This window comes from Colobus angolensis, unplaced genomic scaffold, assembly GCF_000951035.1.
Source record: "Colobus angolensis palliatus isolate OR3802 unplaced genomic scaffold, Cang.pa_1.0 Scaffold288, whole genome shotgun sequence".
In the NCBI taxonomy this organism is placed as follows: domain Eukaryota; kingdom Metazoa; phylum Chordata; class Mammalia; order Primates; family Cercopithecidae; genus Colobus; species Colobus angolensis.
The window spans coordinates 1,176,925-1,189,498 of record NW_012116132.1 but is presented as its reverse complement, the minus strand read 5'-3'; the positions used below and the strand labels follow the sequence as shown (position 1 = coordinate 1,189,498).

At 45.2% G+C, this 12,574-nt stretch overlaps 1 protein-coding gene across 3 annotated transcripts in view; it reads left to right on the top strand.

Moving 5' to 3' along the window:
* Window positions 1-1,184: 1,184 nt before the first annotated feature.
* LIN9 (lin-9 DREAM MuvB core complex component) overlaps window positions 1,185-12,574 on the top strand; it is a 111,359-nt gene continuing 99,969 nt past the window's right edge. For 2 of the 3 annotated variants that reach the window (XM_011948960.1, XM_011948959.1), the window contains exons 1-2: window positions 1,701-2,087; window positions 9,899-9,931. In XM_011948960.1, the coding sequence (XP_011804350.1) occupies window positions 2,009-2,087; window positions 9,899-9,931 (112 nt within the window). In that variant the 5' untranslated portion in view covers window positions 1,701-2,008. Of the gene's footprint in view, window positions 1,578-1,700; window positions 2,088-9,898; window positions 9,932-12,574 lie in introns of those variants that run through there. The other variant, XM_011948957.1, reaches the window with a different exon arrangement.

Below are 12,574 nucleotides of genomic sequence, written 5' to 3'. Positions count from 1 at the left end.
TTCACCGTGTTAGCCAGGATGGTCTCAATCTCCTGACCTCGTGATCCGCCCGTCTCGGCCTCCCAAAGTGCTGGGATTACAGGCGTGAGCCACCGCGCCTGGCCTCTCGTGTTTTTTTAAATTTCTATTCTTTCATTCTTAAAGGGCTGACCTTTTCTTGATCTCCTCTCCAAATTGATAGTGAAGTGCAAGCTGCTGCAGCTCGCCCCCCAGGTGCTGACAAGGACCAGTGTTTTAATCTTCTTAGAGAGCAGATCAGAGTGTGTTTAGAAGGCAAACGAGAGGTTAAGCTAGCTCTCAAGGATTACTTTGTAAAACTGAACTTTCACCCTCCCTGCTCTCCCTCCTACCTTAGCATAGCAGCACCCAGTTACCCAAAGCACAAAGCTGGCATCAGCAATGAGACTTCCTTCTCCTCACACCCAGTGACTCACCTAATCCTTTATTTTCCACGTCTTGAAAGGTGGAGTGCATGCTGCCACCTCTCTCTAATACTGCCTATGCTGTGGTGAAGATGGCGGTAGTGGCTGATGGGTGTTAGCAGCTATTATAAGGTCCTTACATCTATCAAATCATTTAGCCCTCAAAACAACCCTGTTACTTGCATTTTACAGATAAGAAACTGAGGCACAGAGAATTCGGTTAGGAAACTAATGTGCCTGAGATTATACAACTAGCAGCCCATCTGGATTCTTCCCATCGAGGCCCTGGGGCTCCAGAGCCCACCTTTCTGCACCTCTCTAGTTACCAGTGCAGGCATCTCTCTTCTGTCTTTTGCATGCCCCAAATAAGCTTCTTCCTGACTGGTTTCTAGGCTCTCATCTTGTCCCCCACCAATCCATTTTCCATATTTTTGTTCGAAGACACAAATAGAAACATACCCCCCTCTTTAGGTAAAACCCGACTTTTCCATTGCTCCAGTGCACTAAGCAAGTTCAACTCCTTAGCCTGGGCGGGCCTCTGTGTAGCACTCGGTCATCTTAGTATACTGCCTTTTAACTTTGTAGTTCCTAGGATTCACCCATGTTTGCTTAGCGGTCCCATTCCTCCAAACCCATAAATTCCTGGAGAAAAGGATTGGAGCTCAATGACATTTGTTAAATGAATTTTTGAAAAGCAACAGTGCTTTATTACTGGAAAGTGTTACAGATATTGTGAATTTTTTCCTAAGGCTTAAGTTTCGTTGAATTCTCGCCCAATATCATCGTAACATTTGATCAGGTAGTTTATCACCTTGTAGTGTCACTGTTCCTTTCTGTATCCCCTCGAAGCCTCCTGTTTTTCCTTTCCTAATTCTCTTCCATCCCACTGCACGATCTAGTGTCGAATGGATGAAACAGCTGAGCAGAACAGTTCTTTAGCTGTCGGCCTAAATGACCAACTTCATGACCTCTCAAGGTCTCGCTCCCCGGCTGCACGCAGCTCAGCTTCCAACATTCGGGAAAGGCGTGCCCGGCTGGCGAGGAGCCGCTGGGGCCGAGTCCCGGACGTCGCGACGCGCAGTGGGCTGCTGCGGCCGGCGCTCTCGGGAAAAGTGAGGGGACGGAGGCGCCCGAGCAACGTGGGTTTCGGGAACCGTGAATATTTCACTTTGCGTAGAGCCCCCTCGGGCAATGCGACCCAGAACCCTTCTTTCCCCCTGCCGGGGCTTCCCTCCAGTTCTCCACTCGGAACAAACAGCCTGCAGTTCCCGCAGCTGCAGCGCGGGCCGCGGAACACGCGCCGGGAGCGGGGCCCGGACGGGACTCCGGAGCTGGTGCTGCTCCCCCCGCGCTCCGGCGCCGGGCCTCGCCGCGCGGCCTCCTTTCTCCCTTCCTCCCGCCCTGCTCGGCCGGAGGCGGCCGCGGTGGGGGAAGGCGCGGACCCCCTCGGCGGCACCTCCTCCCGGGCAGGCGCGGGCGGAGCCCAGCTCGCCTCAGCCAGCCGCGGCGGGAGCAGCGCGGCGCAGCGCCGCGGGCAGCGAGCTCCGCATTCGAACCTCCCTCGCAAAGACAGTCTCCGCCCCACAATGCACCGCGGCGGGCAGCCTTTGAAAAAGCGGCGCGGCTCGTTCAAGATGGCGGAGCTCGACCAGTTGCCTGACGAGAGTGAGTAGCACCTCAAAGCACCCCCGCCTTTTCCCGCCTGCTGCCTGCCCCACAGCTGCACCGGCCGGGACGGACGGCCGTGCCCTCCGCTGGACAGGTGGGCTGACTGCCAGCCCCACCGTGGTCCCCTAGTCCTCCCACTCCGGTGTTGCCGCCGCGTCGCCGCCTTTGTTATGGTGTCTGTGTGTTGGTTTCTGGGGCTGTGTGAGCGCCAGGGCCGGAAACCGAGAGCCCGGGAGTCCAGCCTGTGCCAGGCGGAGGCGGTGGCTGCTCCCCTGGCCCGACTCCGGCCCCTAGCCGAGGTGGGGGGAAGAGCGGCCCCCGGGCGCGGGGGCTGTCCTCGCCGCCTGCACCACTCACCCGGCGCCGAGAGACGCCCGCCGGGGTTATGTAACTCGCCTGTCCCGGGGCCGGGGGAGGGCTCGGGCTGGGCACGGGGTGGTCCACGGCCCCTTCTTCTTGCCCCAGCTTCTGATCTTGTCCTGTCACATCTCCTGCCTCTACGGGCACTTGTGATCTTCACTGTCCTCCCCGCCCCCCCACCGGTGTGTCCACCCCTGGAAGTGTTTCCGTGTCAGAGGGTTGGCCCCTTCCCCTGGGACCACAGGTGGCTGTGGACCTTTCCTGAGATCATCCAGCCCGGATACTCAGTGTTCAGGTAGCCCCCGTCCCGCAGAGTTTATTCTATATGTGTCTTAAGAGCCATGAAGGTACCTTTATGTATGGATGTGACCAAGACAGCGTATATGTGCAGTACCCTGCCTGACACCCACCCTAGGGCATTGCCTCACCTAACCGTGTTTACTCACCCTGACATCTAAGACATGTATACTCACTTGTGTTGAGTAAGTAAAAGCACCAATTCCATAGTTTAAGGGCAATGGAACTTACTTTTGTAATTTACAGTATTGCATAAATTATATGAAAAGGCAAATATGTTAATTACAAAAAGTCCACATTCACTATTCAGTTTATACATATTTGTGAAAGGCTCAATCACTATTGAATCTATGCACAAGGCAAATGGACTTTAAAAAAGAGAACTCAACATACCGATTACATTTTCTTTGTGGGGTCATGTATTCTTAATAAGTTATAAAGTTAAAAGTTCAAGTTGCCAAGCTGGTGAAAAGTCGTATAAAAAGTGTTTGTGTTTTAAATTTGATAGAGAGCAGCACTAAGTACCAAAGAAACTTTGTCCGTAATGGAACTGTTCTCTTTTGTGATGTCCAATAGGGTAGCCAAGCTACTAGCCATACAGAACATTTCAAATGTGGCTAGAGTGATGGAGGAACTGAATTTTGAATTTTATTTACATAGTCACATGTAGCTAGTAGCCACTGTATTGGATAGGGAACAGCTATTGACCAGTCATGAGTTGTATTGTTTATTTGTAGAATACAATTGATTGTGATTTATTTTATTTATTTATTTATTTTGAGATAGAGTTTCACTCTTATTGCCCAGGCTGGGGTGCAATGGCGCTGTTTCGGCTCACTGCAACCTCTGCCTCCCGGGTTCAAGCAATTCTCCTACTTCAGCCTCCCGAGTAGCTGGGGTTACAGGCATGAGCCACCACGCCCGCCTGATTTTTTTGTATTTTTAGTGGAGATGGGGTTTCTACATGTTGGTCAGGCTGGTCTCAAACTCCTGACCTCAGTTGATCTGCCCGCCTCAGCCTCCTAAAGTGCTGGGATTACAGGTGTGAGCCACCGCAGCTGGCCTTGATTGTGACTTTGGATGCTCCCAAATGAGTGTGGACCTACTAAACACAGTGTACTTGTCATCCGAAAATGTTTTTCGTCATCCTTGGTATCTTTATAATAAAGATGTCTTACCACCTCTTGGATGTCACAATCACTAGAGCTCCTATTTTGGTTACTGTAGTCATTCTGTTGTAATGAGAGGCGTTTTAAGTGGCTTTCTTACAACTGCTGTTAGGAATATTTGCTTCATATCATCCAATATTTATTGAGAATTTACTGTAGTTCTTTGTAGGGACTTAGGATTTATATTAGAGTTCAAATTCCAGCTACACTTTCAAATTAATATAACCTAATCATTTATATTACTTTGTGACATCTCTGGTACATTGGTGTGTATTTGCGAAGCGTATGTCTTGTTTAACCAGACTTCAGCTTTGTTGAAACCAGGGATTTTCTTTCTTTGTTATACAGTGCCACAAATCACGTATACATAAATACTTAATTTATATGGAATTAATGCACAGTAACAGGTATGAATGAAATGAAATGAAACTGGAGCAGAGTCTTGAAAAGGAAAAGCGATTTCAATTTGATACTGGAAATAACAGTATGTTTTTGGCCACATTTAGTCAAGGAGTCTAGCTAGTATATTATTCAGTAGTCGATATAACATTATCAATAATGAAAGCTACCATTTATTGAGTATTTACTATGAACCAGATGCCATACAAAGGATATTATATGTATTTGCTCATTTAATCTTCATTTCAATTGATGTAAGTACTCACATTTCTTTTTTTTTTTGAGATGGAGTCTCTCTCTGTCGCCCAGGCTGGAGAGCAGTGGCCGGATCTCAGCTCACTGCAAGCTCCGCCTCCCGGGTTTACGCCCTTCTCCTGCCTCAGCCTCCTGAGTAGCTGGGACTACAGGCACCTGCCACCGTGCCCGGCTAGTTTTTTGTATTTTTTTTGTTAGTAGAGACGGGGTTTTTCACCATTAGCCAGGATGGTCTCGATCTCCTGACCTCGTGATCCGCCCGTCTCGGCCTCCCAAAGTGCTGGGATTACAGGCTTGAGCCACCGCGCCCGGCAGTACTCACATTTTATATGAGGAAACTAAGGCTATCTTCAGCCCAGATCTTTCCTGAGCTCCCTTTCTTGATACCTCTTGCCTATTTCACATTTCTTCTTAGATGCTTCAAGGTCCCCTCGAAGTGCACGAGTTTAAAATCCACCTCAGTCCTACCCCAGGACAGATACTTCTAGTGATTCGAATGATTCCACTGTGCATTCAGCTGGCAGAGCAGAAACTTAGAGATTTTCTTTGGCACTTCCCTCTCTCTCTTTTCTTTTCTTTTCTTTTTTTTTTTTTTTAACTGAGACAGAGTCTTGCTCTGTCACCTAGGCTGGAGTGCAGTGGTGCGATCTCAGTTCACTGCAGCCTTTGCCTCTCGGGTTCAATCAATTCTCCTGCCTCAGCCTCCTGGGTAGCTGGGTTTACAGGCGCCCACCACCACACCAGGCTAATTTTTGTATTTTTAGTAGAGGCGGGGTTTCACCATGGCTAGGTGAACTCCTGACCTCAGGTGATCCACCTGCCTCAGTCTCCCAAAGTGCTGGGATTACAGGTGTGAGCCACCACGCCCCCCGGCCACTTTCGTCTCTTTCACTTCCCATATTTAAGCCTTTACTAAATCTGTACATTTTACCTTCTAAATATCTATCAGTTCTATCCATTTCCTACTATCACCATAGCCCAAATTGTCACCATTTCTTCTCTTTACCAATTACCTCAGCCTCTCATTAATTCAGCCCCCTTCCCACAAACACACAGCGAGTGGGATCCTTTCAAAATGAATATATGTCATCCTCCTGTTAGAAACCCTTTAGTAGCTGTAAGACCCTTTGTAGTCTGGCTGCTCCCTACCTCTCAGCTTTATGTCATACCACTTGTCCCCTCATTCTATCCCTTTGGGTTAAATTGGACCTTTTTCATTCCCTATACTCACCAGTCTCCCCTTTTCTCCAGGGTCTTTGCACATGCTATTCTCTCAACCTGGAATGCTAACCCCTCACACCCCCCTTACTTTCAGTTAACTTATAATTATCTTTTAGATCCCATTTTATGCTTCTTCAGAGAGCCATTTCCCATCCTCCCTGACTAAATTATGCCTTCTTTAAATCTGTTTTTTGTTTTTTAAAGAGACAGGGTCTCTGTCTGTTGTGTAGACTTGAGTGCAGAGGCATGATCATGGCTCACTGCAGCCTTGATCTTCTGGGCTCAGGAGATCCTCCGGCATCAGTCTCCCCAGTAGGTGGGACCACAGGCGTGTACCACCATGCCCAACAAGGTTTTCGTTTTTGTTTTTGGTTTTCTATTTTTGGTAGAGAGGAGGTCTCCATATGTTGCTCAGACTGGTCTCAAACTCCTGGCCTCAAACTATCCTCCTGCCTTAGCCTTTCAAAGTGCTGGGATTACAGGCTTCAGCCACCATGCAGGGCCTATATTCTTTATTTTTTTTTTAAAGATGGAATCTTGCTCTGTCACCCAGGCTGGAGTGCAGCGGTGCAATCTTGGCTCACTGCAACCTCCGCCTCCAGAGTTCAAGCGATTCTCCTGCCTCAGCCTCCTGAGTAGCTGTGATTACAGGTGTGTGCCACCAAGCCCGGCTAATTTTTGTATTTTTAGTGGAACCTGACTGGTCTCGAACTCTTGACCTCAAGTCATTTGGCCCCAGCAAAGTGCTGGGATTACAGGTGTGAGCCACTGTGCTAGGCCAGGGCCCATTTTCTTTAAATCTTTTTGTATTGCTGTGTAACTTCCTAGTGACAGCTATTAACAATTGCAGTTTTGTATTTGTTTATGTGATTGGTTAGTAGCCCCATCAGAGCAGGTACTGTTTCTGTCTCCCTAATTGCATTCCCAGTTCCATGCATAACACCTGGCTTACCTCTGACCTTTCATACCATTCTCCCCTATGCAAGCACAGTCACCCCTCCTCCCTTCTTAATACTTAACCTGTTTGTTCTGCCCAGACTCATTGCTTTGATTTCCTCCTCTGTCACAGCTAGTTTTTTAGCTGTTACCTCCTCAGAGAAACCGTTTGTACTCAAAAGTAAAGTAGTTCATACTTAGAGTAATTCCCCCTCCCCACCAATGTCACCCTGTTTATTTCCTTTTTCATGAACTATAATTATTATGTACTTGTTTATTATATATATGTCTTTCTACTAGAGTTTAAGCTTCCTGAGAGCAGAGGCTTTGTTTGTCTTGTTCTTTGGGGTAACCCTAGCCCCTAACAGTGCTTATGGTAGGCATTCAATAAAATGTTTTTTCCACATCAAATGGGTCATATGCTGACTTCACAAAGTTTGAGAGACACATCTCACACATGAGTATGAAAACCCAATCATCATGCTTATGAACTACGAAGGGTAGAATCTTTGGATTAATGAACACCTTGTTAGAGCAAGATTCTAATTTAATCAGATTCACCTGACTGAAAAATCCATGTTCTTAACCTATTTTTTGATTGCTTAAAATAATACAGCATTATATCAAAATTAACCGTAATATATGCGTTGTTCTGTGCACTTTTACGTGTATTAACTCATTTAATCTTCATTTTACACATGAAGAAACAATAGCACAGAGAGGCAAAGTAACTTGCTTAAGGTAACATGCAAGAAAGTGTCAGGACCAAGATTCAGACATAGCTAGTCTCATTCTAGAACCTGTTTTCTTAACCACTATGCTCTCCTGCATCTAGAAAAAGGAAAAAAGGGCTGGTTGCGGTGGCTCACGCCTGTAATCCCAGCACTTTGGGAGGCCGAGCTGGATCACCTGAGGTCAGGAGTTCGAGACCAGCCTGGCCAACATGGCGAAACCCTTTCTCTACTAAATATACAAAAATTAGCTGCATATGGTGGCATGCACCTGTAATCCTAGCTACCTGGAAGACTGAGGCAGGGAGAATTGCTTGAACCTGGGAGGTGGAGGTTGCAGTGAGCTGAGATTGCGCCACTGCACTCCAACTTGGGTGACAGAGTGAGACTCCATCTCAAAAAAGGAAAAGGAAAAAGGGTTAAAGGTGGTTGGTCAGAATCCCCAGGATATGGTTCCTGCGTTCATGGAGCAGGAATGGATATTCTTATGGCCTATACCTCTTCCTTCAGCTCTCTGCTTAAACACCTTTCATAGAAGCTAATCATGAACACCTTATATACAAATAGTTTTCCTTCCCCCCATCCCAACCCTGCATATTCTTCTGCCTTATTTTTTCCAGAGTGCTTATCATGACTCGATAGCTGTTTTTGTCTCCCATCGCTAGAATGTACATTCCATGAGAGCAGGGACTTTGACTGTTTTGCTTGTTGTTGTATTCCCATTGCCTAGAGCAGGTAGGGACTGGCATGCCATCAGCACTCTACATATTCAGTGAGTGAATGGTTACTACTTTTTCTCAAATGCACTACATATCTGTCGGTAAACAGATGTGTGTATTATCTACTGTTGCTGCTTTACAGTTATGTTGCATTGTTTGAGACTTTTTAGCAAGATTTTATGTCATTCACCCCCATGACTTTACTGCCTTTTGTCATTAAGCTTCATTTGCCATACGGAAGCTGTTATGGTGTCCTGTTAACTATTCTTCACATCTAGGCACGAGAGTAGAGTGAAAATAAGTGTCTTTAATGCTAATAGGTGTCTGTTTTACAAGTCTCTTATACTGACCTGTGGAGGAACAAGTCAGTTGAAGTTTAGTGATCAGAGATGCATAGTGTTTAAGGATCTGAGATGAAGTGTTTCATAACTGCCATACTTTATCTGTTGCTTCTCATTTTAAGTCTGTTACCCATTTATAGGAGATGTAAATCATGGCTGCTTTTGTTAAATAGCAAAGAGGATTAATCTGTCCTCTCTGATTTTTGTTCCTACTTCATGTTCTTTTTTATTTAATCCCCTGAGATCATCCTTGATTATTATTTTTCAGATGACTTGGACTTTGCAATGTATACATCCAGTTCTGAGATTTTTAAATTTAGTGCTTTCTCACTCTCAAAAAGCTTCTTTCTCTATTGACTTTTCTACTTTCCCTCCCCATAAATCCTATCATTCATTCACACCAGAACCTGTAGCCTGATGTTTCTCAAAGTGGGTTACCTGCAACAGAATCCCCTGTTGTTTATTAATAATGTAGATTGAGTCTAGATTCTGCATGTATGAGGAGCTTCCTTGTTATTCTAATTTCTTTTTTATTTTTTTGAGGCAGAGTCTTTGTCTGTCAGGCTGAAGTGCAGTGGTGTGGTCACAGCTCACTGCAGCCTCAACCTTCCAGGCTCCAGCAAGCTTCTCACATCAGCCTCCTGAGTGGCTGAGACTGGAGGCACGTGCCACCATACCCAGTGAATTAAAATTTTTTTTTAGAGACAAGATCTCCCTATGTTGCCCAGGCTGGTCTCAGAGTCCTGGCCTCAGGTGATCCTTCCCACCTTGGTCTTCCAAAGCACTGGGATTACAGTTGTTAGCCATCACACCTGGCCTCTAATGTACAGTAGAGTTTGTTTTATCCAGTGGACCCCTCCAACTTTAGCCCCTCTTGGCCATTCTGTATTCCCTTTTCCAGCTTAAATCTTGAAGTATTGCATGTACCTGCATTCTAGACTTCCCCTTGCTATGACAGTCCCTGAATCATTTCCATTGTCTGTTTTTCCCACTCCATTACTATGTCAGTCTTTGCCTCAGTAGATGTCAGTTCCCTTTCTCTTTTCTTCCAGCACCACAGCACACCTGGATGAGGATCCAAAATTACCTCTGTCCCCACTCTTGCTCTTTCTTCTCTTTCTTCATTTTCTTCTCCTGGAATGGTCTCCAGTTCTCACAACTTCAGCAAGACTCTCATATGTCTCTCTCCAGTTCTTTCTTTACCTAAGTTCTGGTTTATAGTCTGAATTGTATGCTCGATATTTCTAATTGCACATTCCACCATCTCTTCAAACTCAGTATTACTAAAACTAAATGGATCACTTTTACCCCCAAACCAAGGTCTTTTTCTCTTGCTTTGGTTATAAAATAGTTACTGATTTGTTTTATTTTTAATTTCAGGTTCTTCAGCAAAAGCCCTTGTCAGTTTAAAAGGTAAGAAGTATCGCATTTTTAGATATACCATTGCTAAAAGTCTAATTCATTAAATTCGTCTGGATATAGTGTTTCCCTTTTCCTTCTAAGTTATGATTCATTGTAGCTTTTCAGTATTGGTTTTCACTGATAACCTTAAATAAATATGCTTTTATAGGAGGATTGATCCTCAGTTGTTAGAAATTATTTTTTTTAATTTCTAAAATTATTGATTAAAAACTTTTCTAATTAAACATTCCATAAATATTTAGATTAAAAGCATTTGTTAAACAACTGTGCTGAGCTATATGTTAGCATAATTGTTTGTTTGTTTGTTTTTGAGACAGTCTCTCTGTTGCCCAGGCTGGAGTACATTGGTGCAATCTTGGCTCACTGCAACCTCTGCCTCCTAGGTTCAAGTGATTCTCATGCCTCAGTCCCCTGAGTAGTTGGGATTACAGGCATGTGCCACCATGCCTGGCTAATTTTTGTGTTTTTAGTAGAGATGGGATTTCACCATGTTGGCCAGACTGGCCTCAAACTCCTGACCTCAAGGGATCTGCCCACCTTGGCCTCCCAAAGTGCTGGGATTACAGACGTGAGCCACTGTGCCCAGCAGATTTTTTGTTTATTTATTTTTTGAGACAGGGTCTCACTCTGTCACACAGGCTAGAGTGCGGTGACGTGATTACAGTTCGCTGCAGCCTTGACCTCCTGGGCTCAAGTGATCCTCTTGCCTCAGCCTCCTGTGTAGCTGGGACCACAGGCAAATGCCACCATGCCCAGCTAATTTCTTTATTTTTTGTAGAGAGGAGGCCTCACTTTGTTGCCCAGGCTGGTCTCGAACTCCTGGACTCAAGGGATCCTGCTGCCTCGGCTTTGCAAAGTGCTGGGATTACAGGCATGAGCCACCACATCTGGCCTGTAATAGCTTATTTTTAAGAGTCTTGCTTTCACTGGGCACGGTGGCTCATGCCTGTAATCCCGGCACTTTGGGAGGCTGAGGCAGGTGGACCACTTGAATTCAGGAGTTCGAAACCAGCCTGGCTAACATGGCGAAACGCCGTCTCTCCTAAAAATACAAAATTAGCCGGGAGTGGTGGCAGACACCTGTAATCCCAGCTACTTGAGAGGCTGAGGCAGGAGACTTGCTTAAACCTGGGAGGCGGAGGTTGTCGTAAGCCGAGATTGCGCCATCACACTCCAGTCTGGGTGACAGAGTGAGACTCTGTCTCAAATTAAAAAAAAAAAAAAAAGAATCTTGCTTTCTAAGTAATAATGCCCTGAAATAAAAGAATGATAGTACTTTTCTCGTTCTAAGAAAAAGTTTGACATGTTCCTTGGTCTGTTTCTTTTGGCAGGTACATTAGACTAACCCTTTTAACATAGTTCCTTTAAAATTTTACCTCTTGATTAAGATTCTAGTAGGTCAATAAATTTGGAACCAAGTTAAATATTCTCAAAGGTTCATTAGTACTTTTAGTTTTTAAAGCTACTATATTGTTCTTTGGATTAGTGATTTACCAAATTAAATCCTTCTAGCTTGAGGAGACCACTTGTCTTCCAGAACATCCCAATTTCTTTGCCTAGCAGGATCTACTCCACCCCATTTCTGTTCTTTTGCGATTCTTAAAAATTATTCCATTATTCTTTTTCTCCCAATATTAAACTCATTTCTCTCTCCCTTTTTTTTTTTGAGACTGAGTCTTGCTTTGTTGCCCAGGCTGGAGTGCAGTGGCACAATATCTCGGCTCGGATTAAGTGAGTCTTGTGCCTCAGCCTCCTGAGTAGCTGGGACTGCAGGCATGCATCACCACACCTGGCTAATTTTTGTATTTTTAGTAGAGATGGGGTTTCATCATGTTGGCCAGCCTGGTCTTGAACTCCTGACCTCAGGTGATCCTCCCACTTTGGCCTCCCAACGTGCTGGGATTACAGGTGTGAGCCACCATACCCGGCACTCATTCATCTTTATAAAAACATTTATATAAGTAATATGTATTTCTTACGGAAAAAATGAGAAAATGCTGATGAGCCACTAGAAGAAAATAAAAGTAACCATCTTGTATATTCATCCTAGTTTTCTGTGCCTCTATATAAACATCTTTTTTACAAAAATTGAACTCATCCCTCTTTATTTTCACAATATGTCTAATCATTATAATGTGTATAATCATAATGTCTATTTGATACAACTTTTTTTCTGGTTGTGTACAACTCTGAAGACATTTCTCTGAATTAAGGAAAACGAAATAACCACGCTGATTTACTTTTTCTTTTTCTGTGAGGGAACAGAGACTTGCCGTGTTGCGCAGACTGAAGTGCAGCGGTACTGTCTCAGCTTGCTTCGACCCTGGCTCGCTTCGACCTTCACCTCCCAGGTTCCAGCGATTCTCTGCCTTAGCGTCCTGAATAGCTGGGACTACAGGGGTGCGCCACCATGCCCGGCTAATTTTTGTATTTTTTGTAGAGGTGGGGTTTCACCATGTTGGCCAGGTTGATCTCAAACTCATGGCCTCAAATGATCCACCCGCCTCGGCCTCCCAAAGTCCTGGAATTATAGGCATGAGCCATTGCACCTGGCCTAATTTCCTTTTTATATATCAAGTGATTCACATACCAAAGCAGAAAACATTAGAAATATGCTCTAGGCCGGGCGCGGTG